Source organism: Balaenoptera acutorostrata, chromosome 1 (assembly GCF_949987535.1).
Source record: "Balaenoptera acutorostrata chromosome 1, mBalAcu1.1, whole genome shotgun sequence".
Taxonomy (NCBI): Eukaryota; Metazoa; Chordata; class Mammalia; order Artiodactyla; family Balaenopteridae; genus Balaenoptera; species Balaenoptera acutorostrata.
Genome location: NC_080064.1, coordinates 4,559,917 through 4,585,153, shown reverse-complemented (window position 1 = coordinate 4,585,153; position 25,237 = coordinate 4,559,917). Strand labels below are relative to the sequence as shown.

Genomic DNA, 25,237 nt, shown 5'->3' with positions numbered 1-25,237 from the left:
TGGCTCTCAGCCCCCAGTAACAGTCCAGGCTTCCTTCCCACATGGCGCTGCAACTGGGTGACGCTGGATTTTAAAACATTAAATCTCCTTTCAGTTCCCATCTACCAAGTTTAGCAAATGTCTTCGGAGCACATTTTAAACATGATACTGGGTTTACAGAACATCGGTATGAGACCCGTGAAATCAGGATCCCCATTTTATAGGAAGTTGAGGCTCATAGAGTTGCTTTGCCCGAGCTCACAAAGCTGCTGAGACAGGCTCTCCACCCTTCCCTGAACCCAGCTTTCCAGACACCAGGCCTCCTGCCTGGTCCTGCAAGGACACAGGAAGGTAGGGTGGCCAGGGACTCAGAGGCAGACTGGGCTGACTGCAGCTCACAGCCCACCTGCCCTTATGGCTCTCTGACCCACTACTCTGGGTTCCAGCCTCCCCCAGGGCCTGTCCCCTATACCGCTTCAGGCTTGCTTCCTCCTGCCTCTGTGTCTGCAAAACTCGGTCCCCTCCCTCCTGTAGATGTCCTTGCTCTCATTTCCAGCCTCAGGCGGGCTGCCAGTACCGACTCTTCCGGGGCAGGCTCCTAACGCTCCCACCCACGGGCCTCTCTCTGGGGTCCCTCCCATTCCCTCTCTATCCCTACTTGGCTCCTGACCCACTCCCATCCCACCATAGTTTATTCTAGTCATTTGCTTACTTGCCTTTTCCGCCATCAGGCCTCTGTGAGCGCCCGGAAGTGGAAGCATTTACCTTTTAAAAAATTAAGGAACAGGACTTCCCCAGTGGTCCAGGGGTTAAGACTAAGCCCTTCCACTGCAGGGGGCACGGGTTGGATCCCCGCTCCGGGAAGTTCCGCAATGCTGCGCCGGTAAAGTAAGGAACAATTCCTAAGTAATATAGATTGATTGTGGGCCAGATGGAAAATACAAAAACATATAAAAAAGACAGTAAAATTCTCCCAGAGTCCCTACCACCTGAAGATTACTGTTGTGAAGTAATTTTGGCTTCTATTCCAAACATTTTCCCAGGTTCACACATACGCTTTTCTTTCCCAAGTGAAGTCAGGATCACACTGTAAAGTTTTGCATGATGCCTTATAAAAAAATGTAATGTCTTGAGGATTTCCACCGTCGGCTAACATTCTCCCTCGACACGAACTGAAGTGGGCGGTCACCCGGCTGCGTGCATGCCCCAAGGGTAGTGTCCCCGCAGCCTGGGCGCCAAGCGGGCGCTCGGAGACCCTGCCGAGGGCGGGTGGTCTCTGCGCGCGGACCCCCCGGGGCGGGGTGGGGTGGAGGCGGATCGCCGGCTCGCGCCCGCATGCCCAGGACTGTCGGTTTCGCGGGGGACCGCGCGGAGCCAGTGAGCGGCGGGGGCGGGGTGCTTTAGATTTCACGTGATTTCTCTGGACGGGGACATTCCGGAGTTTGGGGCCGACTCCTGGCAGAAGCCGCCGGCAACTTCTCGGCCCAGGACCCAGCCTCCCCGCTGCCCCGCCCGCCAGCCGCAGCTCTGCCTGGGTCAGGGGGTCCCGGGGGGATGGCGGGGCGGGGCGGGGCGGCGCGGCGGGGCGGGGCGAGGCGGGGCGGGGCGGCAGGGCTGGGCGCTCCTGTCAAATTCGGGCCCCCGCCGCAAGGCGCGGCGGTATCGCGAGAGTTCACGGGCGGTGCGCAGGTCTGGGCAGCTGCCCTTCCCGGCCGGCGTCGGCAGCGCAGTGCGCAGGCGCGGCGGGCGGGTTTCCCCAGGCTACGGTTGGGGCCGCCGCCCGCTGGTCCGCCGCCCTGCGCCATGGCGGGCTGCGCGGCGCGGGCTCCGCCGGGCTCCGAGGCGCGCCTCAGCCTCGCCACCTTCCTGCTGGGCGCCTCGGTGCTCGCGCTGCCGCTGCTCACGCGCGCCGGCCTGCAGGGCCGCACCGGGCTGGCGCTCTACGTGGCCGGACTCAACGCACTGCTGCTGCTGCTCTACCGGCCGCCGCGCTACCAGGTGCGGGCCGGGCTGGGCCGAGGGCCGGGGCGGGGACCGGGGGCCGGGCGGGCTGGGCGCGGCGCGTGGGCACCGTCCCCCCGGGGTCGAGGTCCGGGTCTGCCGAGAGCGCGGCCCGCGAGAGGGGCTGCCTCCCCCGGCCGCGCCTTTTAGCAGCTGCGAGTTCAGGTGGCAGGAGGGCCCCCTCCCTGCCAGTCCCGGGGGGCGTGGGGCGCGGGCCCCCTCCACCCGGCGGAGTGGGTGGGAAGTTGCGGTTGGTGCCGTTCAGCAGCTGCGGCAGATGCACGTGGGGTGGGGAGTGAGCGGGCCCACGAGTTCTTTTATGTAATTTAAGGTGTGGAGAACTACCTGCTGTCAAGTCTGAGGTCAGAGGCCCCCGCAGTTACGTGGAGGGGGCTGGGCGCAGAGTCCCGGCTGCCCGACCAGATTCGCTGCATGGACTTGGGAGAATCCGGCCAATAAGCTAGGTTTAACGCAGTTTTCCCACAGCCCTGAGTGACAATAACAATCATAATAGTAATGGTAGCTAAATCTTACTTACGAAGCACTTCGTGTTAAGTGCTTTACATGGGTAATCTTCACAGCAGTCCTCAGAGGTAGGTACTCTTGTCATCCCCATTGTGTAGATGGGGAAACCGAGGTCCAGAGAGATTAAGTAACTTCCCTAAGGCCACAGAGCCATAGCGGGGTGGGCTTGGGATTTGAACCCAGGCAGCCCTGCTTCACCCTGTTAACCTCTGAGCAAATCGACTCCATGGACTTGCGGGTGGCCTACTTATCCCAGGAAGTAGCATGTATGCTCTGTGGACAACCAGGTGACTGATCCCCTTTTGGGTCCGTTTCAGATAGCCATCCGAGCCTGTTTCCTTGGCTTTGTGTTTGGCTGTGGAGTGCTGCTAAGTTTTAGCCAGTCTTCTTGGAATCACTTTGGCTGGTAAGAAGTGCTTTGGGAATGATAGTTTTGAGGTGAGGGTGGGCGGATCAGAGGGTCAGTAGTGATATTCCCGCATCCCTGGCTGGCTGAAGGCTAGTGAGGGCTCTAAGGGAATGAGGCCTCTAGCTTCCTAGATTCCCGCATCTCGAACCTTGAGAACTTGTGCCCATTGGTTGCTTCTGTCGCAGGTGGAAACAGGTCTCCCTGGCGCCCTTCCCATAGGTGCTCTCATCTGCTGCACCTTCAGTAATGTGACCAGCCCTTCCCAGAAGAGGGTACTGGTCCTCAGTGACAGGAAGGGGCAAGGCTCTGGCTCGTCTTCACAGGCCTTTTCCGTCTCTAATTTCTATTAGGTCACATCTAGTGCCTCCCCCACGGCCAGTGTAGGATTTTTCCCTACACTGTGATTTCAGTCCCTTGAGCCTTCTAGGCCCTGACCTGGATATGAACCAGTGGCTTCAAGGTAAAAAGCTTCATCTCCTATTATCAATACTCTGAGCCATCTAATCCTTCTTTGCTGGAATTATTTCAGTTTTTCGAATTTTTGTATTCGACATACATCACTACTTTATTTTGATACTTCTCTCTTTCATGTTTTACTGTGTGTAGTGTCATTTTAAAAAAGGCTGAAGGCCCATAGTGCCTTCCTAACCTATGTTTTTTTGTTTTTTTGTTTTTTTTCTTTTTTTCCCTCCTGTGACATTCAACAACATAGTCCCTTTACAACCCCCCTTTCTGCAAACCTCAGGGAATAATGCTACATGTGGGTGCCTGATGTCCACTCTCAGACAGGTGACAGCAGGCCCTCATCATAGAATTCAGGGACAGTTCAGACCAAATCTGTACTTGGACTTAACAGCTAACTTGATTCCCTTGCCCCAACTTACCTCTCGTTCTTTTTGTTTTTAAATAGGTATATGTGCTCCCTGTCATTGTTTCACTATTCTGAATACTTAGTCACAGCCGTCAATAATCCCAAGAGTCTGTCCTTGGATTCCTTTCTCCTGAATCACAGTGTGGAGTATACAGTAGCAGCTCTTTCTTCTTGGATAGAGTTCACACTTGAAAATATCTTCTGGCCAGGTCAGTGTACCCTGCTCTCCCCTCTGCAGGGGAGATGGGTGGCTTCCACGTGGGCCTGAGGACAGTGACGTGGGTTCACCTCTCAGGTCTAATCTCCCCGAGTGATTTTCCCCAGACCTCTATCCTCACTAAGCTCTTTATAAAGGACAAGCTCCACTTGTGAATTCTGCTTCTGGATTTTGAATGGAGGATGTGTTGACCTTACGCTTTAAGCCTTGCAGGACGTAGTGTGTACCATTTAACAGGAAGTCCCAACCTCTGATAGCTGTAATACCAATTTTACAGTCAGAAGATTTGGATCTGTTCATTTTCTGTGACTTGAGAAATTTCATGTAAAAATTTTATTAGCAAAAACTACTGCATCTGGAACCTACTCTGACACTGAACTTTCCACAGCAAGTTAAATGAAATGTATATAGTTCCTAAGATTCAGTAAAGGGCCAAGATGAGAGACGCTGGGTCCTTCTCGGCTTCACTTAGCTGTGTTTGTCCCCAGAGGAAGGATGGGAGCCCGTCAGCTCTTTGCCGTGACTCTCTAACTGGGCTGTTGGCGTTCTAACGTGAATGGGTGAACAGCATGACTTAGGGGACTGTGTTTTGTTTATAATTAAATTTTAATGTGATGACAGATGCCGATTGCCCGCTAGCATGTGTTCTAGTGTCCCTGTCTTTTGAAACGTAGGTTAATTTTAAGCATGCAGAGGGGAACTCAGCAGTCCAGGGTCTTCACTCCTCGGTTGTCACCATCCCTCTCCTGCAGAACTGAAGCAGATCACCTGGCTCAGCGCCACGGGGCTGCTGATGGTGGTCTTTGGAGAGTGTCTGAGGAAAGCGGCGATGTTTACAGCTGGTTCCAATTTCAACCACGTGGTGCAGAATGAAAAGTCAGAAACCCACACTCTGGTGACAAGCGGAGTATACGCTTGGTTCCGGCATCCTTCTTATGTTGGGTGGTTTTACTGGAGTATCGGAACCCAGGTATGCTATCAGATACGATACTGGTCTCCTTTAAAGTTTTTAAAAATATGTTTTAAATCGACATAGATTTAAATATCATAAAATTCATCATTTCAAAGTGTATAATTTGGTAGATTTCGGTGTATTCACGAAGTTGTTGGTCTTTTTAATTTTTTTTCCATTTTCTTTTTTTTTTTTTAAGTGTTGTGTTTACTTATTTATTTATTTATTGGCCACGCTGTGCAGCTGGTGGGATCTTAGTTCCCTTAGCAGGGACTGAACCTGGACCCCCTGCAGTGCAAGCACGGAGTCTTAACCACTGGACCACCAGGGAATTCCCTGATGGTCCTTTTAAAATAGGTACACGTGTTCCCTGCCATGTTTCAAGTGATAGTTAAATAAAAGTCAAAAGAACTGATTTAGTCTTTAGCATTTTTTGCTATGTACTTAAAATCTGGGTGTCCTAAGCTTGTAAACTCTTGGCGATTCTAGGTGCCGTTACCCCCCCCGTCGTACCCCTTTTCTGCCTCTTTAACTTAGATCTGGAGCATCCCAGTGGGATGAGGACAGAGATGGGGCTTTGGGGAGAGCCCTCTGCCACTCAAGGGGCAGCTTAGCTGATTTTCATTAGAGGCTGCTGTGGATGAGCCCAGGGTCATGTGTCAGGTTTAACATGAGCGATGGAGGTTTGCTCTGTCTCAGGTTGCAGACCGAGCCTTGTTTCTTTTTTTTTTTTTTTTTAATTAATTAATTTATTTATTTATGGCTGTGTTGTGTTTTTGTTTCTGTGCGAGGGCTTTCTCTAGTTGCGGAGAGCGGGGGCCACTCTTCATCGCGGTGTGCTGGCCTCTCACTGTCGCGGCCTCTCTTGTTGCGGAGCACAGGCTCCAGACGCGCAGGCTGAGTAGTTGTGGCTCACGGGCCCAGTTGCTCCGCGGCATGTGGGATCTTCCCAGACCAGGGCTCGAACCCGTGTCCCCTGCATTGGCAGGCAGATTCTCAACCACTGCGCCACCAGGGAAGCCTCCGAGCCTTGTTTCTTGAGCATTGTCTCTTGAATCTGTTTTCTTAGTCCTAGAAGGACTTGGCCAGAGAATGTGGATAGAGCTTAGAAAACTCATCACCTCTTTGGGAACATCCAGTCTGGGCCCCCAGGCATCCCATTGCAGTGCATGCTATGGGGGGGCACTCTGGTGACCCCCAGTGGTGTAGTAGGTTACTGCACAGCATTTGTGTGAAAACTTGAAACTCTGAAACTTAAGATCACATTCCCCGGGAACAGATTGATTGTAGTGGAATCATGTAATTTGCCGTTAAGTGCTAACTAATAAACCTAAGTGCTCTAGGACTGGAGAGCTTTTCATACTTCTTTGACTATAGATCTTTCTACACCATGACCCAGCACACAAGTGTGTGTAAAAGCTGCACACATCTTTCCTGAACAACACTCACCCTGACTGTGTACAAAACACTCTGTTTCCTATCTTGTTAGTCTTTGTAATGCCGTTTTGGATGCACGGGATTGATCTCCTGGCTCCATGACGGTTGTGGCTTGAGACTGGGAAACCCCTCTCTAGGGTCTGCTGGCGGTGGCGGCACAGGCTCTGGGGTCGCTGGCGGGCGGGTCGGGGCCGGTCCGGCTCTAACATCAACTGATTGGCCTCCGTTTCCTTGTGGGTTAAGCGGGGGTGGCGGCGCTACTCAAGAGGCTTGCTCTGGGCGTCGAATGGCTTACTGGTTGGTGGTAAAGGACTTGGCATGTGCTGGGAACACAGTAGGTGCTCAGTAAACAATGGTGAGAAGAAGTGGCGTCACCCATGTGGGGAAGACATACGTCCCGGGCGGGGGCCGGGGGGCCCGTCGGCGTGGGCAGGGGTGGATCAGTGGGCTCCTGAGCTACACAGAAGTGGGCCGAGGAGCTGCTTTCCTGGACTTCGAAAGCCGGGCTCAGGAGGCGTGGTTGAGGCCTTGGTGCTTTGTGAACAGGGGAGTGATCTGATGGAAGAAGTGGCTTTGGGGGCTCAGCTGACAGCAGTGTATCGGCGTACGCAGGAAGGTTGCGGGGGCCAGAGGCAGGGGGCCAGGCAGCGGTGGGGCGGGAGGGAGCGTGCTAGGGAGGGGGCAGGCTGGGAGCCGCGCGGGAATTCACGAATGGGGGTGGAGGGAGGAGTTGCTAGCACCCCTGCCTGGGGGTTGAAATCCAAGAGGTTGCTCTTTCCTTTCAATTTTTAGGTATCTCTCAGGTAAGAGGAACAACAGAAAAGCATACGAACGAAAGCTGCAGTGATGGGTGTTTAGCCCTGTTGTGAAAGTGATGGTGTGGTTTCCGTTAATGGCGCCCTGGCTCAGGGTCTCAAAGACCCTGGTGATATTTCGGGAGTTTCTCGGGCCCTTGGCAGGAAGTCCTCTGTGGTTGCTGGAGAGCAGCACGTGCCGCTAAAGTTCAAGGTGTCAGATCACACTGACCCCAGTCCACTAACCCTGTGTCCCTTCGTCAGGTGGTGCTGTGTAACCCCATCTGCGGCGTGAGCTACGCTCTGACAGTGTGGCGCTTCTTCCGCGACCGGACAGAGGAGGAGGAGATCTCGCTGATCCACTTTTTTGGAGACGAGTACCTGGAGTATAAGAAGCGGGTGCCCACGGGCCTGCCTTTCATAAAGGGGGTCAAGGTGGAGCTATGATAGGCCCGGGCAGCCCAGGCCAGGCCGGGGGGCCTCCCACTCCAGGCAGCGTGGGACGGAACTGCTTCCTGTCGGCCGCTCTGCAGAACGGACTTTCTTAAATCATTTTGTATGTCACCAGTTACTCTTCTGGAATATCACTCAAGATCAAATGGTCAGAAGGCCTTAGGACCAAAGGACCCCCCTCCCACCCCCACCCCCACCTCCCCCTGCCCCGGAGCAGCGTGATCTCTGGCTGCATCAAGGTAGGACGCAGATTAAAGGTGGACGAGATGCAGATAACAGCAGTACTCGGCAGTGCCCCCCCGACGTGCCTGGGGAGAGCCTAGGCCACACTCCATCCCCCACGAGGCCGGGGCTGTTAAGTTGTGACCAAGACCTCTGGGGAGAGGGGGGCTCGCTCCTGACGCTGAGTGAGGCTCCCGCAGCAGGAGGGGTACGTGGGCACCAGTACCTACTAGCGTTAGCAACCCATTCAGAACCCTTACTTGGACCGAAACACACAGACAGCACAGCTTTAACCTCACTGTTTCTGTCCTTAAGTGCATGAGGATCTCTATAGTTTTAAAGACACTTCCTTATAAGGCACTTTGGCTCTTCATATATCTCATCATGTTTACTTACCTGTTTTCAAAAACAGCAGTATGAACTCGGGGGACTCGATTGGCGTGTGAGCCCCACCTTTCATTTGGCAGAAAGGCAGCACAGACCCCTCCAGATGACTCAGCTGACGCTTTGTGTTACCAGGGCTCCCCGGGCCAGGGAGACTGTGGGCCCCTGTGGCTTTCCTGGGTCCTGGCTCCTCCCAGAAGGGGGCTGTTACCAGTGACAGGCATGTCAAAGATGTGTCATTTCTCCTTTATCCAAAAAAATGCTTCCTGGACACCTGCTCTGTGCAAGGCATTGTTAAACGTTGAGAAATACTGCTCTCCGTTTACTTGGGGTTTATTCTTATTCTATCATAGCTTATATTTTTGTGTTTTGACTTAAATCTATTAACCATTGATTTCTATGTTCTGTTCTCAAAATTCCATCGTCCCTAATGCCATTTCAAACTGTCTTTTCCAAAGGGGTTTGAGCATAAACAACTATGAAATTCAAGCAAGTCAACTCATGAAAAAAATAGGGCAAATAATCCCAGTTGAGATTTAGTCAGTACTTTTGTTTTTCAAGTTCAGGAAGAGTGGTTGGCTTTCGAGTCAAACATATAAGCTTTGAGACCCTTGTTGAATTCTGGACCAGAGAGCAACTTGCTCTCAGTGTGAATTCCTTCCATGCAGTCCTGCAGTGGCACCAACAGAGCGTGAATCAGAGGTGGCATCGGCGCCTGGCTGGAGCGCTGCCACGCCACGCGACGCGACGCGGTTTTCGAGGAGCCACTAAACCTTTCCGTGCCTAGACCTCCCCATCTGTAGGATGGGGTCAATACCACCTACCTCGCAGGGGTCTTGTGAAGACTTAGAAGAACAATGTCAAACGTTTTTAATACTTTGGTGACAGAGATGACATAAACGAAACCAATACTGCATGAGTTACACAAAATTGGACGTTTGATTCACTGTACCAGATACCGGAAATGTGTGTTCAAAAAAGCATTTTACCAAGTCAAGATATTAACTTATTTCTAGATTTCATGGCCTAGTTAGCTTTTTCATCATTATATGTACCAAAGAGGCTTACAGGTTCATTGGTGACAGGCGCACCATTTGCTGCTTTGAGGGCCGGACGGATTCCAGCCTCGGCTTCCTGAGGTCTCGCAGGCAGACAACCCAGGCAGCAGCCAGAGCCTCGCGGCAGATTCCCCTGGCGGGAACACTGCCCGGTGGGACATCAACATGCACTTACTGTGTTTGGGGACTTGAATCAGTGCTAAACTTGTTCTCCAGACCACTCCTAGTGAGATAAACGCCACTTAATAGGATTGCAAAACTGAGGAGGGCGTAGCTGGGGTTTTGGCGGCCACCCCCAGCTCTTTGAGGGAAAGTCCTTTCTTGCTGCATCTAGCAGGTTAGGACCCAGCTTTCGTTACCACTGGGGGTCGTGAAGTTGTCTCTTTAGCGGATGGAGAGGAGCTAGTGACTCACGACCCTGGCTTTGCAGACAGTAAGACCGGAGGTGTTGGCTTCTGACGGTCTGTCCCTCCTCCGCCTGCCTGCCAGGCCTGGAGCTCAGGAGGCAGGCCCTGGTGTCGGCAGGGAGATGCTGCCATCACACCACCTGCGCTGGACGTGACATTCTGCTCTGCTTGAAAGAGCAGGTCCACAAGCAAGTTCCCACCCTGATTTTACTTAGGGGCGGGATTTGGCAAGTGATTGACTTTCATCTAGCCCTGAGATCTTCAGGTTATTTTTAACTTCATAAATTCAGCAGTGACAGCGCACAGGGAAGAGGATCAGGCTAACGAGGTACAGGCTTTTTGGGTTTTCCCGAAAGCTCACTTTGGGTGAAGGCCACGTCGCCGGTTCCCTCAAATTAAGAAACCGTCAAGAGATTTCTTTTTCCATTGCAGGTTTCAAAGCGGAGACTCTGAAATGGAAAAGAGGCACTGCACAGAGCAAAGCTATTTTGAAGCAGTGCAAAATGAAGCATTTCATGAGGGTTTGCAGGCTGGGGCCAAGAATGGCAGTTTACGGAAACGAGGTTGTAGGCGAGCCTGGCAGAGGGCAGAAGGCAGCGCGCCCCGCCAGCCCTTCATTGTCACAAACTGCTGCACAAGCCTACAAAGTGAACGTTATTAATCCCTTCCACTTACTTAGCACTCTGGGTGATTAACATGATGGGGAAGCATCGCTAAACCAAGCGGTTGTGTTGACAGGTGAGGTTCCGTAGGGTTTGGTCGCAGCCCCTCTGTGACAGGAAGAGTGAACCACTGTCCCTTCTCTGCACTTCCTTACTGCCTTAGGGAGTTGTGCTCTCCCTCTGCGTGTTGCCTCTGCAGTGACCTGGTGAGGCCAGGCGACCCCAGCCTGTCTGGCACGGTGGGAGAGGCTTGCTCTCTGTGCCCCGCTATGGAAGCCTGACGCCCCGTCCTGGGCTCGGACGACCGGCCATCAGCAGCGGTCCCAAGCGCTTGCTCCTGAGGGTCTGTCCCATAGCTTAAGCTAGGAGAGTAAACCTAATGGGGTAATTACTCTTCTTTTTACATGCAGAAATGTTTATTTAAATATTGGATTTTCTTTCACAGAATTATTTCCAATTCTTAAATAAAACTGTACTTGATTTCACTGTGAACAATAGTATGATTGTGTGGGATTCAGAAACTTTAAAAAAAATATTTATTTATTTATTTGGCTGTGCCGGGTCTTAGTTGCAGCATGCAGGATCTTTTGGTTGCGGCATGCGGGATCTAGTTCCCTGACCAGGGATCGAACCCGGGCCCCCTGCATTGGGAGTGCAGAGTCTTGACCACTGGACCACCGGGGAAGCCCCCGGAAACTCTTAAGGTCTTTTTGCTTCTGGCTAAGAAATGTCCAAAACCTGCAGCGTAAAACCAGGTGTGTTTTGCCTCCTCGATTCTGTTCTGAAGTCCTACCTCTAACCGGTTTGTCATGACAAGTTCCTCCAGCCCCCTAGGCTACCGTGGAGGTTTGTGATGCTTTGGGATGGGAACATCGGTGCTCTTGACAGCAGGTGTGGGGGTGTCGGGTACTGATGTGGCAGATGGTCAGTGTATTGACCTGCAGGCCTACCTGGCACAGAGAAGCCACTCGCTGTTGGAACCACTGAATCAAGCTGATGTTTGCTTGAAGCATGATTCTTTGGGCATCATTTTGCCTCCAAAACTTTACATTTTAGGTCATGCAGGTTAATTTTCTTTTTTAAGCATTTTGTTTAAGTTCCGCTTGATAAAAAGGGTACTGGGTAGGAGTGGAAAACCACTAGAGCAAAGTTGCTGGTGAATTGTGCTTTAATATCAATAGAAGGTGAACACAGGAGAGTGACAGCAGGCAGGGACAGCGGTGGGGAAGTCGTGACGGAGGCCACCTCCTGCCATGCAGGCCACCAGATGCTATTGCGTGGCTTTATGCGCTCAGCCCTGGCCCTACAGTGAGAAAAGCTGGAGCGAAGGTTTTTTCCCCTATGCTGAGTCAGCGCTCAGATTAGCGGGTGGAACTTTCCAGGGTCGCCCGGTTAACAGTGGGGCTGTGGTTCAGGAGGAGCCGGATTCCTCTGTGGCAGGGCAGATGCCGCACAGTGGGCGAGTCTCATCACCCGAAATTCAGACGGGTGCACACCCCACCCCAGCGAGAGCTCTCGGGACTAGCACACAGACGCCAGGGAGGTGCAGGGGGCGTGAGGGGCTTCAGGCTGGATGTTCACTCATGTAACATCTTCCACGCAGACTGGGATGCCGTCCCGAGTCACCGTGATGAGGACCAGGACTCGGGGTGACACGAAGTCTAGCTCAAGCCAAAGAACCTGAAATTGGGACCTGGCAGAGACTGTCTGGGTTTTACTGCTGATAAATGATTACACATTAAACAGAAAATCATGATGGGAACCGCCTTTTCTTAAATATCCCAGCCTTGACGTGCATGTTGTGAAATGCCCGACCTCCGGGACCAGTCCCATGCTAAGCTGGGCGCTCTCTCCATGTGGGGACGTCACCCCCATTTTTCGGTTTGGGTCTGTGAGAATCTTTATTTTTCAGTGGAGGCTCTTCTGCGAGGCTGCTCAGGGTCCGGCTGTTTCTCGGCTCTGAGCTCTTCTCTCTCCTCTCCGAGACACTCACTGGATCGTTCCTAAAGAAACACTTAATGTGAGCTCCTCTCTGCTCCCCTGTCTCCCTGTGTCCCAGCACTAAAATCCACCCAGGCAGGGGCTTTCAGAATGGCAAGCCTTCCGGGAAGGCACCAGCGGGTGATAGAACCTTAACTACATCATCTCCTAAAGGATTCTTTTTTTTTTTTTTTAATAAATTTATGTATTTATTTATTTTTGGTTGCATTGGGTCTTCGTTGCTGTGCGCAGGCTTTCTCTAGTTGTGGCGAGCGGGGGCTACTCTTCGTTGTGGTGCACGGGCTTCTCATTGCGGTGGCTTCTCTTGTTGCAGAGCACGGGCTCTAGGCGTGCGGGCTTCAGTAGTTGTGGCTCACGGGCTCAGTAGTTGTGGCGCGTGGGCTCTAGAGCACAGGCTCAGTAGTTGTGGTACATGGGCTTAGCAGCTCCGCGGCATGTGGGATCTTCCCGGACCAGGGTTCGAACCGGTGTCCCCTGCACTGGCAGGCAGATTCTTAACCACTGCGCCACCACCGGTGTCCCCTGCACTGGCAGGCAGATTCTTAACCACTGCGCCACCAGGGAAGCCCCTCCTAAAGGATTCTTATTCACTTCTGATGACTTTTAGTTGCCAAAACATCAGCAGTGCAGACCATTTCAGTGGCTTGTGGTGACCCTGCTCTTTGAATTGACCCTCCCCTGAAGCATGGTGCCTGGGAGGGTAGGGCTGCTTTCTGCTCTGTCACCAACCCCGTGGTGGCTCTGGATGCAGCAGACCTCTCCCCGCCCCCAGGCCCTTTTAGCTCTGACTTTCTACAACTCCAGAGAAATACGAAGAGATCAGCCTGTGACAGTGACACATCTGTTATCGCACATCCTCTTCTCCCTCTGGCAATTATTTTGGCAAACACTGTGGCCCCAGTGAGTAGCAATGCTCTCTCACAGGAAGAAATAACCCTCGATCCCTTCTTCTCGAGTCACAGTGGTGTAGGAGCCTGCGCTCTCAGAGGTGTGGGTTGGGCAGGAGGCAACCACGGCTGTCCCTAGTTATAAACCTCACGTCATGTCTATCAGGGTCACATCTGTCATCTACGAGGTCATTTGTTTGAAGGCACCGCCCAGTTTAAGAACCCCTCTGACCCTGTATTTTACACACTGAGGCCCAGCTGAGGCCGTAGAGCTGGTCAGTGGCAAGTTGGGACCAAAAGAAAACCGGAGGTCAGTCTTTGTCGCCTGTATTTGTCTCTGAGATTAAATCGTTTGCCCGCTCAGGTTGGAAAGACTCACTTTACCTGGCCTGGGCCTCACCGTTCACGCCGTCATCATGCGTGTTTTGTAGATGGTCTGACGGTTCATCCACAGGGGCCTGAAACCTGCGTGAGAGAAAGCAGTTCCCAGGAATCTGGATGCAGCAGAGCCGGCCCGCTGCGTGTGCTTAGGCTCGCTGCACAAACACCAAACTTGAGCAAACGCTTTGGGCCCAAATATTTACCGAGGGCCAGGGCCACGGCAGTGGACGAGAGAGGCTGGGCCCTGCTCTTGTGGGAGACCCGTTCTGCGGGGGGAGACACGCCAAGGTTGGGAAGGAGGCCCAGCGGGACGGTTGATGGGGAGTGACAGTGAGGGAGACCCGCTTTCAATAGGGTGGTTTGGGAAGGCCTCCCTGCTGACGTTCAAGCTGAGACCTGGGTGATGAGGTCCATGGAACAAGACGAAGCAAGAACATTCCAGGCAGAGGCAGGGAAGTGGCAGCCAGTCTAGCTTCTTTGCGGGACTGAAAGGCCATTGTGCCTGGGGTGTGGGGAGGGGCCGACGTGGTCGGAGGTGGGCAGAGAGGGTCCCGAAAGGACTTTCAGGCCCCAGCACGATAGGCTTTAGAAAGACCACTGACTGTGACGTGCTGGAGGGGCCAGGGTGCGGGGGTTGACGACGGCGGCTTGGATTGAGGGTCGCAGTGGAGACAAAGCAGGTGGACCAGGACAGTTGAGTCAACAGGACTTGAGGGTGGGTTGGCAATAGGGGTGAAGGAAAGAAAGGAATCCATGTCTCCTGGGCTTTTTACTCGAGCGCCTGGGTGACTGTGACGCCTTCACTGAAACAGGAGTAGCATGTTCGGGGGGGAGGAAACCAAGTTCGGGGCCATTGTGGGGTTTGAGGTGCCCTGAGACCACCAAGAGGAGACTCTCCCAGGAAGGGGCACTTGGAGATGAGTCTAGAGCTTGGGCAGATCTGTGCTGGGGAGGGGGATTGGGGGTCCTCTGCCATACCATGGGGTTTTAAAGCCAGGAGACTGGGTGAAGCCCCTTAAGGAGAGGGCGTAGGATGAGAAGAATGCCTGGGACTGAGCCCTGGGGAAAACGGACTCTTGGGCCTTGAGCCGAGGAGGCAGAGCCAAGCCAAAAAGACTAAGGAGGAACAGCTGGGGGACTTCCCTGGTGGCCCAGTGGTTAAGACTCTGCGCTCCCAATGCAGGGGGCCCGGGTTCGATCCCTGGTCAGGGAACTAGATCCCACATGCATGCTGCAACTAAGAGTTCGTATGCCACGACTAAGCAGCTGACGAGCCGCAACTAAGACCTGGTGCAACCAAATAAAGATAAATTAAAATAAATAAAATTTTAAAAAAGGTTCTCTTTCCCTTTAAAAAAAACAGAAGAAGGAACAGCTGGAGGGGCAGGAGGAAAACCAAACCGGGAGTGTGGGGCGTCTCAGAAGCAAAAGAAGAGTGTGATGAAGGTGACAGACAGCCCAGGCTCCCGGGTGCTCTCCGAGCCCAAGGGGTGCAGCCGACAGGTTGCTGATGGTGGGAACAAGAGCAGATTTGGTGGGTGGGGTTGGTGTGAGTTGCCAGCAGTGGGAGGGGAGGAAGCAGAGGGCAGCTCCGGATACCTGGAAAGTGGGGCCGCGAAGAAGCGTAGAGGCAGCCTCCCTGCTTGCCCCAAACCTCCAGGAGCTGGGCTCCTGCCCAAGCTTTCCATTTGCTAACACCAACCACGGATGCCACTTCCCCGCAGAGATGTGACTCTGCCGGGGTGTGGCCCCCTGCAGGCAGGCAGGAGCACCCTACCTGAAGCCAGCTGCTCACCGAAGCAGAGCACACAGAAGGGGAAGGACGCCAGTGGTAAGAGCACGGCTTAGAACGGGCACACAGCGTGAACAGGCTGGGTAGGCGGCACCAGGATGTCACCTCCACCCAGAGGCCCCCCAGGATAATCCCAATCTCAACTGCTAACACCAGAGGTTAGTTCTGCCTGGTTTTGAGGCTTTATAAATGGAATCACACAGTATCTGGAGTAAACTGCTTAGTAAATGTCAGCTTAGGAGGACACTGTAACTAGTCCTGGCTGGTCAGGGATTTGATCAAAATTGTGCAAAAGGCATGATGAGTGCAACCTCTCAGTGTGACATGTTAAAATAGTGACTTTAAAGGTGGCTTGGCAGTTCTGGATTAATACAGCAATTGCACACACACACACACACACACACACACACACACACACACACACTCTAATTTTCCTTCTTCCCCAAACTCATTAAAACTAGTAAAGGGACCAAAACAATGAAGGGGAAAAAACCTCTCCAGGTTGACAGCAGGAAAGGATAACAGCAAAATTTTGGAACTGGAGAGCATGTAGACAATGGTCACTAATTCAGCAGACCTGAGCGGCTGAGGCCCGACCAGTTCCCACCACAGAATCCTCAGGGGGCCCAGGAACGGGCAGCCCTGATGCCTCTGCAAGCAGGAGGGTGGGACTGAAATAGGACGATGAAGGTCAAGATCCCTACCTCCGAACCGCTGCCCCCACCCCCAATACTGAAGGGTTAGTCTCTGGGAGGGTGCGACCCACCGTGAGAACTACTGAAGGACAGAAAATCAGCTGTGCATACAGATACTCCATACGGTGACCTTCCAGGAAGGAAACTGGGCAAAGATCTAACACTGACATTGGGGCATCAAAAGTAAGATAAAGCAAAACAAAAAACGCTGCCCACCCAGATCCCTTACACCGAAGCACCGCCCGTGTGCTCAGAGCTTCCAGCCTGCTCTCCCCAACCCCAACTCCTAACATGAACAGGTGATCAAAGATTTCCTGACAGCTGAGAAAAGCCTTTAACAGGGAAGGTAGAAACCTACATAAACAAAAAGTAACTTGGAGGAAACAGACTTCAGGGAGAAGGAAACTTAAAAAAACAAAAGCAAAAAAACACCTATCAGCCCCCCAAAGGGGTAAGATATTCTGTCCATGAAACAACAGAATGCTGTGTAACAAGAGCAGTCAGGGTACCAAAAACACCTCTTTGGGAATGAAAAACAATTTAAAACATTTAAAAGAGCTCTTGGAAGTTTTCTTCAAAAATGAAGAACTAAATAGAAGAGTCAGAAGATAAGAGAGGAAATCTCCCAGAAAGTACAGCAAAAAGATGAAGAGGTGGAAAACAAGACTGAAAAGAGATGGTAAATCAGAGGGCCAGCCCAGAAGGCCAATACCCAGTAAGAATTCCAGAAAGAGAAAAAGTGGAGAAAATCAACTAACCAGTTCAAGAAGAAATATGACCAAACAAGGACATGAATTTCCAGATTGAAAGGACCCACCGGTACCCAATGGATAGAATTAGACCCTCACCAATGTGAAATTTCAGAACACTGGGAGCAGAGAAGATTCCACCAGCTTCTGAAGAGAGAATAAGTGGGGACTTCCCCAGTGGTCCAGGGGGTAAGACGCTGTGCTCCCAATGCAGGGGGCCCAGGTTCGATCCCTGGTTGGGGAACTAGATCCTGCATGCATGCTGCAACTAAGAAGTCCGCATGCTGCAACTAAAGATCCCGCATACCGCAGCTAAAGATCCCACGTGCTGCAACTAAGACCCGGCACAGCCGAAATAAATAAATATTAAAATAAATAAATAAATAAAGAGAATAAGTGGGTCACGTTATAAGGATTAGGAATCAGAATGCCTTCAAACTTCTCAAAGACAGCCTTGGAAGCCAGAAGACAATAGAGTGATGCCTTCGAAGGAGAATCATTTCCAATTTAGAATTTCCATCTAGAATTCAATACCCAGCAAAACTATCAGTCAAGTGCAAAGGCAGAATAAAGATATTGCAGCCTTGCGCTGTTCAAAACATGTCCCTTCTCTGTACCCTTTCTCAAGGAGCTGCTTGGGGGATGGGCTCCACCAAACCATGAAAGAGGACATGTGTCATATGGGAATCAGGAGATCTCACTTTGGAGTGAGGCAAATGGAGTCCCCTGGAGGGTGGTGGAGGGAGAGGCTAGGTTGACCACTGTGTACCAGCCCTACAGGGCAACCACCCTGGGGCACAGACTTGAGAGGCAGGCACATTGAGGACCTGCCACCAAAAATCCTCTGCCACTGTAACACCTCCAGTGCCCAAGTATGGTGCTGAGAGCCTGGTCCAGGTTCCTATCTAGACTTGGCTTAACCATGTACTGGGGAAGTTCTCTTTCCTCTGTGTCCTGCTGTCTGGATCAGCTAAGGACCCTCATTACACCCCCAAGGTGTAAAGAGATGGGCAGTTGTGTGCAGAAAAAAAGCAGAAACTCAGAACAGCGTGCTCATTCTGTGTTTTGGCAGATGTCCAGCACCTGGTCCTCCCAGATGCCCTGATTAAACCTTCACGACCTGGCCCACTGACTTCCCTGAAAGGGGCTCTTCCAGAGGTGTGGCACCTTTCCCACGCCCATTCTGAAGTGTCTTGGTTCCCCCGGAACACTCCCTGGTCTCACCTGGGCTCTAGCCGCTCCTTCACCTTGGCAATGGAGCGGACGTAGGGCGTGATCTGCTTGGTGATGGTGGTCAGGTAGGCATTCTCCTGCTTCAGCTGGAGGAGGTCATGGAGCTGGGCTGTGGGGGCCCAGGCCAGAGCGTTAGGTCTTGTTGCCTTCAAATTCTTACTCTCCAGCCTTGAACCATCTAAATAACCCAACTGTTTCAGTGATTACCTCTAAGTAAAGAGTGTGGTAAGACTCGTGAAGGCATCCTACTTACTGAATCCTGATCTCAGATATATCATTTGGGGGCCGGTTAGCAGCTGTGAGGCAAAGTCAAGAGCTAGGGGGAAGAGCACGGGGGTTCGTATCTGGTTAGTGGGTAACTGGCTTCCTGCCCCTGAAAGCATGTGGATTAGCTCCAGGACACGGGTGTGCCCAGCAGCTGCCCGGGACCTTCATAAATCTCCTGCTCGTTAGCCACGCGCTGGTAGGATTCCTCCCAAATCTGAAAGAGAAAGTAAGTTGGATATTGCACGTGGCCGTGAGTTGGAATTTCCCTTGGCAGCATTTCTGTCCTCTAGCTATTCAGAGCCATAGGACACTCCCAGCCAGTTCACGTGGTTCCAGGCAGCAAAGGCCCAGGTTCCAGAGCCTGCCACACGAGGGACTCCTGGGGCACCAGGCCAAGGTCCTCCCCCCGCTTCCTGTCTTGGGGTAGCCCATGTACATGCTGACAGGTGGGACTGCAGGGGAGGGAGGTTCCTCGGGAAGGGCTACCTCCTGGAAGACTGCTCTCATGCCCTCCACGGAAGCATACTCCAAGGCGATCTGTGTGTCCACCTGCAGGGACTTGTGCAGGATATCACCCATGATCTCGGCCTTGATGAGCGAGTGGTGCTTGGTGAGGTCCCGGTGCAGCTCCTGCACCTGGTCCTTCAGGTTCTGCATCTCTGCCTGCAGGCGCTGGGGGGAGAGACCGCGTGAGTGCCTGTGTTTCCTGCAGGCTGGGTGCACTGCGGGGGCCTCGGTGGAGGGACGGCTGGCAGGCCAGGTGGCCAGGACTAGATCTGGCCACTGCACCTTGGCGAGAAGGGGTGGGGCCTTTCCCAGCTGGCAGGTCCCTGGCCCCCTCACCCGGTAGGAGTTCTCAAAGTGGCGGCAGTGTTCCGTGAAGGGTGAATCGTTGCCCTCTGCCAGCAGCACCTTGGTGCTGATGGACCGGTGCAGCGTGGGCTTTTGGACCGGTGACCCCAACATCTTTCCCACGGGGGAAGGGCAGCTGGGCCCCATCAGCACCTTGGGGCCCGAGCCCCCTGCTAGCCTGGGGAGAGAACTTGTGTGGATGTAGACGTGGGGGGTCCAGAGGGTCTTCCCCTCCCCCAGCCTCCCAGTGCATTCTCAGCCTTCTCACCCCAGGCTGCACACCACAACCACGCAGGGGCTCTGAAAAAACCTGACGCAAGGCTGTGTACACCCAAGACCAATGACATCAGCAGGGTATTTTTTAAAATCCTGAGGGTGATGCCAATGTGCAGAAGAGTCCACCAGGATGTCCTCAGGGATGTCCACCAGGATGTCCTCAGGCAGTTATGTTCACTCACACACCCTCGACCTTGCAAATCTGGCCTGATGCCCAGTATCCCTTGCCTGGGGCCCTGGAGCTCTTAGCAGACATATCCAGTTTAGGCATTTCTCCTAACTCCCCCGGGAGTCTCCGGCTCTCTAGACTGGGTCTCCACCCCCCCCCCCCCGTAGTCAGACCCCCTGCAGCTTCTGGCGACCCAGGCCCCACCCTAAGCTACCCCTCCCTTTCAGGGCTTAGACACCCCAGTCCAGGTGCAGCGGCGGCGGCTGGGGGCGCCCCTGAGTCCCTCTGTCCACCCCAGGGCTGGCTCCACTCCAGGTCAGCCACGGGCTTCCGATCCAGGGCGGCCCCGACGGCTGTTTCCAGGCTGGGCGGACTCTCCCTCCCGCGTGGACGTCTTTGGAGCCCAGACGCGGCGCGGGGAGCTCGGCGAGCTGGGAAGGGCGGCCCCCACCCCAACGGGGACCTTGTGCCCGCACCCCCTTCCCGGTCCCGGCGCCCCTGCGGCTCACGTGCTGGTACCGCCCCCGGCACCCGCCGCCCGGCGCGGTCCCAGCAGCAGCAGCGGCTCCAGGCAGCGCGCGAACTCGGCGCGGTGGTCGCTGGCGATCTGGGGCGGGGGGGGGGGGCGGACGAGCTCGTGAGGCAGCTCCATACTCCGCGGGCCTCCGCCCCGGCCCGGCCCACCCCGCGGCCCCGCCCACCTTGCTGCTCTGTGCCGGCCGTAGGCGATGGGGCCGCGTGACGATGCCCTGCAGCCTCTCCACCAGCTCCTGCGCTCAGGTGGGTGGGGGCGTGGGGGTGACAGGGAGGCGGGAGGACCCGAGGGCGCGTCCGTCTTTAGGACTTCACCTGCCATCCAATCCTCCACACCACCCCTGCCCCCAAATCCACAGGAAAGACTGGGGGGTCTGGACTCCAGGCGACACCCTGCACCTCGGGGGAGCAGGCTTATGCCCCCTCCTAGGCTTTGCTGTCCTCTTATTTTTTTATTTATTTTTTGGCCGCGCTTTGCGTGGCTTGCGGGATCTTAGTTCCCCGACCAGCAAGGATTGAACCGGCTGGAGTCCTAACCATTGGACCGCCAGGGAATTCCCTGATGTCCTCTTAAAAGGGGTTCAGGTAGCCCCTAAATGTTTTGTAGATGATGGTGTGGAAGAGGGGGCCACCCAAAGACCCTCTGGTCCAGCCTCCAGGTAACAGGCTGCCCAGCCCTGAGTTGGGGGGGGCTCTGGTGTGCAGGGTGGGCTCCTGGTGGGGAGGGGGGAGACACAGAAGCTGTGGGCACTCACATAGCCCAGGTCCAGGAACTCAGCCTTGTTGGCCAAGCTGAGGAAGGAAGAGCAGATGACCAGGTGGACCTGCGAGAGGGACACTGCTCAGCGCCTGGGCTGGGTGCCCGGCCCTGCGCCCCCAGCTCCCCTTACCTGCAGGGTGGGCAGCAGAGTAGCCAAATGGGAGAGCTGCTCCTTGAAGGCCTTGTCCTTTTCTTCATACTGGCTGGGGGAGGAGCAGGCAGCCTCATCTCCAAGGGGAGGGCTGCCCAACCCCACTTGGGGGGCGGGCTCGGAACTGGGTGGTTCTATCTCCCCACCAGCTTTGTGCATCCTTCCTTGACACCCCTTCCCTGAGCCCCGAGCCACGTTTTCCTCCTCACCGGTAGACACCTGGATGTCTTGCTCTCCAGGGTGGGCCGGGGCCTGCCCAGGCCCAGGCTATGAGACAGGTGTCTGGAGGTCAAGGGGCAGGGGATGGAGAGCCCGCCACCACTCACCTCTGCACCGCCTGCAGCAGCAGCGCTTTCCTCTCTGCCAGTTTGTCCTGGGAGGGAAGGTCTGCTACTGACCGGGCAAACTCGGCCCTGCCACCTCCCAGCACTCTCCCAGTCCCCTGGGCCCCAGCCACACAGCCGCTTAGGCTGGCTCTCTCTCCAGCCCACCAGCCCTGCTGCCCGAGCCACCTCCTTTTTGCATCTCACTGCCTGAGAGCCCTGGTGCCCTCACCTTAAATGTCACCTCCTGGGGGAAGTCTTCCCTGACCCCCTCTCACCACCAGTGCCAGCCTGGGGCAGGCCCGTGCTCCACCTCTAGAACTCTCCTGGCAACTACGATTAAGTAACTTCTGAACGTAGCTCAATGCTTGCTGCCCTGCTACACTGGAAACTCCACGAGGGCCCCGGGGGGGAGGGGCCTGCCCTGTGTCCCGGGCACCGGTCCTGGCTGATAAGCATGCTCAGCCTGTGGCTGTCTAGTTCCCCCTACCCCTCACCTGCATGCTGCCGAAGAGGGCGTGGATGGCGGCCTCCTCATCCGCCGCGCTGCGTCGCACCTCGTCCACCATCGCCTGCAGCAGTGCGATGGCCTCCCGTGTGGCGGTCTGCAGGGCCTTCACCGCCTGGGGACAGGGCGGCCTCAGCCTTGTGGGCGCGCGTTCCCAACCCCCGCCCCGGCGCGCCGGGCACCCCGCGCTCACCAGCATCGCCTGCTGCAGCCGCTCGCAGCCTTGCACGTACGCCGACTCGAGGTCCACGCAGTGAGCCCGGCTCTCCCTACGGGGAGCCCGCGGATGAGCCCTGCTCCGGCCCACCCTCCAGCCCCCTCACCTCCCGCGCCCTCTACCCACCCCTGCATGTCCCGGAAGCAGCGGATGCACAGCAGCGACTTCTTGTCTGTGGAGAACATGATGTAGGGCTCGGCGTGCAGTGCTGCGGAGGGGGGGGCGGGGAGGGGGACGGCGGTGAGGGCTCCGGCCGGTGCCCGCCCCCATCCCCGCCCAGCGCCGGTCCCCATCCGGCACGCCGCACTCACTGCACTTCTGGAGCACGTCGCGGCTGCGCTGGCCCAAGGCCACGATGTCGTGGCGCGCGAACATGCGTGCCCTGTGCGTCTCATCGCGGCAGCGCGCACACAGCGGCTGCCCGCACGTGTTGCAGAAGTACGTGGTCTCTGCGTCCTGCGGACAGAGCTCGGGCTCAACCCGCCCGTGAACTGGGAGCCTGATCCCCATCACAGCCCGCGAGGGAACTGCAGTCTCCGCACGTCGTGGCTGTGCGTCTCGGCCCCAGCCTGGGGCAGGCGCGCGGTCACATGCAGCCCTTTCATGTAACCCCAACGCGCAGCGCTCTCATGTACCCAGTTTACAGACGAGAATATTGAGGCTCAGAGAGTAGGTAAGTAGGTCCAGTAAGGGGCAGGTACCCAGGACGGTCTTGCGGAGGGGGTTACATGGGGTTGTGGGGAGGGCAGGCACTGCATTTGCAAAACATTCCACCTATAACAAAAACGTGTGTGTATGCCTGTGCGTGTGTGAAGCCCCCCTTGGCACCCTCAATAGTAGCCACATGGATGCCCACCCCGGCCATCTGGAGTGGGAACTTGGCTGGGAGGAGAAAAGGAGTGAAGACCTGCAGGTGCCCTTCCCTAGGGCTGAGAGTCCAGGGCACTGACCCCAGCAATGGCTATGAAAGCACAGACCCCCAACTTCCTAAGTTGGCACTCAAGGCCATTTCCTCCCCACGCTCTCCCTACCTCCAGCCCCTCACCTCCTGCTGGTTATCTCTGTACTTCTGCGTGGCACATATTCTAGAACTTGCCCGCCCTCCCAGACCTTTTGCTCCTGCAGGGACATCCTCCTGGGATTTGGAACACCTGGTCCAGCCTCCACAGGCCAGAGAGAGTCTCGCGTGCCCTTCACCGTCCAGCCTGAAGCCTGGCCTCTGCTCCCTGGTCTTTCAGGATCACCCCTCCCCAACGGCACAATGTCCTCACTTCCCCTTGGGCTGTTGATAGCTGCTCACAGCTACCCAGGTAGCAGCGGACCCCAGAGGGCTGGCCTAGGCCTGTGCCCTGGCATGCCCTTCCTGTTCCAATTCACAACTGTGTTCTGAGTTGGGGACCAGTAAGCTCCCCCCAAATCGAAATAGCCTTAACCCCTGCAACTATCTTGGTGTTGGCCCAAGGCAGTTGTTTTGGACCTCAGTCTCCACACCAGTAAAATGGGGCCCACATTCTGGATACAGGGTGCCTTAGAGAGGCGTTGGAGAAGGCGCTGATGGGTGATCCTCTGATGACATGGCGCACACTGCAAGCGTCAGGACAGTGCAACCTGGCACCCTCCGCTCCCCACCCCACCCCCAGGCGCCCCTGCCTGCTTGCCGCACTCCTGGTCGCAGTTGGCACAGCGCACCACCTCCATACCATCCCCTGAGCTGTCCACCAGGAACTGCAACAGCCGATCCACCGGAGGCAGCCCGCTGGGGCCCTTCACCACCGTCTGGTGTCTGCGGAGAAGCTCCAGCCAACATCCAGAGGCCCCTTCCCTAAGGCTCCCTACCCGCTTCCTACTCCATACATTCCAGGCTGGAGCTAAAAATAGGGCGGCGGGAGGTGGGATGCCTGCAGGCCTGACGTCTATAAATATCTCAGCCAGTGCTCTCTCTGACCCCGTCCCTTTCCAGTCCTAGGGGAATCTTGGGATGGGGTTGGCGACTCAGGGTGTCAAAGGCAGAAGGCTCCCCTCAACCCCCTCTCACGGCATTGGGCAAGTTTAGGGCCACCCCGGGTAACTTGAGCCAACATAACCCGCTTGTGTTGACTGAAGACTTCAGGACCCCCAAGTGATTTACTGGGAGTGTCCAGACGCTGAGCTGAGATCCCCTACTCCAGCAGCATTGAATCCGACAGCACGCGTACTCTAGCCCGCCCTTGCCCCCTGACTTTCTGTGGGAGGCCTTGGGCCATAACCCCAGGTCTCAGTTACCCCATCTGTAAAATGGGCCGGAGCCTTCACGTTCTCTGGCGGAGAGGTGCAGGCTGTGTGCAGCCTCTCCCAGCCGTCTCCACAGGGAGTCAGAGCCTTGCCCTCCCAGCACCTAGGTCCCTGCCCAGCGGGGCCAGTCTCCCGTCTTCCGGGGCTCGAGGCACTCACTGGCACAGCGGGCAGGCGAGGCGGCCGTCGGCGGTGCGGCCGCGCAGGCAGCCGGCGCAGAAGTCGTGGAAGCAGTCCAGCAGGCAGGGGTGCTCGTACTGCGCGCGGCACAGCGGGCACACGAGCGGGGGGCCGCTCGCCGCGTCCAGGGCGCCCGGGCCCTCCAGGGGCGCAAAGATAGCTCCCGACATCTTCGGGCACAGCGCAGGAGGGCGGCGGGGCGCCCGCGGCCCCTCTGCCCCGGCGCCGCCTCCCTCCTACCTGGCCCGCTGGACCCCGCGCGGCGTCCAGCGGTGGTGGAGCGGGGAGCAGCGAGCAGCTAGGGCCCGGGGCTGGGGGCTGGAGTGCCGGGCGCGGGGAGAACGGGCAGGAGGCGCGCGGAGGGGCCAGACCCTGTGCCGCCGCCCTCCCCGCCTCTCCACGGCAGCCCTGGAAGGTCAGTCGGTGCCTCCTACCCAACGCCCAGCCTCCCCGGGCCTCCCCCTCTCCCACCTCCCCTCACCCCCACCCCAGGAATTCCCCTCCCGGTGTCCTCTGGGCGACCCCAGCCGACACCCCTTCTGCGCCGGGCGCTCCCAGGCTCGCGCGCGGTGCCCCCGTCCACCTTCCCGAGGCTGGCGCCGGCTGCCTCGCGCCGGAAA

At 55.7% G+C, this 25,237-nt stretch overlaps 2 protein-coding genes across 7 annotated transcripts; one reads left to right on the top strand and one right to left on the bottom strand.

Annotated features, from left to right (window-relative positions):
* The first annotated feature begins 1,654 nt into the window (after positions 1-1,654).
* On the top strand, positions 1,655-10,856 carry ICMT (isoprenylcysteine carboxyl methyltransferase). The gene is made up of 5 exons (XM_057555047.1): positions 1,655-1,977; positions 2,823-2,911; positions 3,825-3,994; positions 4,755-4,972; positions 7,450-10,856. The coding sequence occupies exons 1-5, from the start codon at positions 1,783-1,785 to the stop codon at positions 7,630-7,632; spliced, it is 855 nt and encodes a 284-aa protein (XP_057411030.1). The 5' UTR covers positions 1,655-1,782; the 3' UTR covers positions 7,633-10,856.
* A 466-nt stretch (positions 10,857-11,322) lies between these two features.
* RNF207 (ring finger protein 207) lies at positions 11,323-25,024 on the bottom strand. Of its 6 annotated transcripts, none has more exons than XM_057554998.1 (17): positions 24,597-25,024; positions 23,817-23,949; positions 22,478-22,622; positions 22,293-22,374; positions 22,143-22,218; positions 21,939-22,064; positions 21,445-21,491; positions 21,098-21,170; positions 20,963-21,031; positions 20,375-20,443; positions 20,183-20,280; positions 19,166-19,406; positions 18,863-19,048; positions 18,539-18,590; positions 18,101-18,218; positions 13,644-13,724; positions 11,323-12,374 (listed from the first exon to the last, which is right to left on the bottom strand). In XM_057554998.1, the coding sequence occupies exons 1-17, from the start codon at positions 24,785-24,787 to the stop codon at positions 12,206-12,208; spliced, it is 1,956 nt and encodes a 651-aa protein (XP_057410981.1). In that variant the 5' UTR covers positions 24,788-25,024; the 3' UTR covers positions 11,323-12,205. The 6 variants fall into 6 exon arrangements, with proteins under 6 accessions (XP_057410981.1, XP_057410988.1, XP_057411004.1 ...); XM_057555005.1 differs by having other exon boundaries at positions 19,220-19,406; XM_057555010.1 differs by having other exon boundaries at positions 12,259-12,374; positions 13,660-13,724.
* Positions 25,025-25,237: the final 213 nt, after the last annotated feature.

What these genes read in the sequence shown, in the direction of transcription:
- ICMT (XM_057555047.1), top strand. Translation starts at nt 1,783, where the DNA reads ATGGCGGGCTGCGCGGCGCGGGCTCCGCCGGGCTCCGAGGCGCGCCTC. An exon ending in TCTTGGAATCACTTTGGCTG is followed by an intron (nt 2,912 to 3,824) that starts GTAAGAAGTGCT and finishes GTTTTTAAATAG; the next exon opens with GTATATGTGCTCCCTGTCAT. An exon ending in TGAAAATATCTTCTGGCCAG is followed by an intron (nt 3,995 to 4,754) that starts GTCAGTGTACCC and finishes CCTCTCCTGCAG; the next exon opens with AACTGAAGCAGATCACCTGG.
- RNF207 (XM_057554998.1), bottom strand. Translation starts at nt 24,787, where the DNA reads ATGTCGGGAGCTATCTTTGCGCCCCTGGAGGGCCCGGGCGCCCTGGAC. An exon ending in CTGCTGCAGGCGGTGCAGAG is followed by an intron (nt 21,171 to 21,444) that starts GTGAGTGGTGGC and finishes CTCCTCCCCCAG; the next exon opens with CCAGTATGAAGAAAAGGACA. An exon ending in AACGGTGAGGCCCAGGCCAG is followed by an intron (nt 12,375 to 13,643) that starts GTAAAGTGAGTC and finishes GTGTTTCTTTAG; the next exon opens with GAACGATCCAGTGAGTGTCT.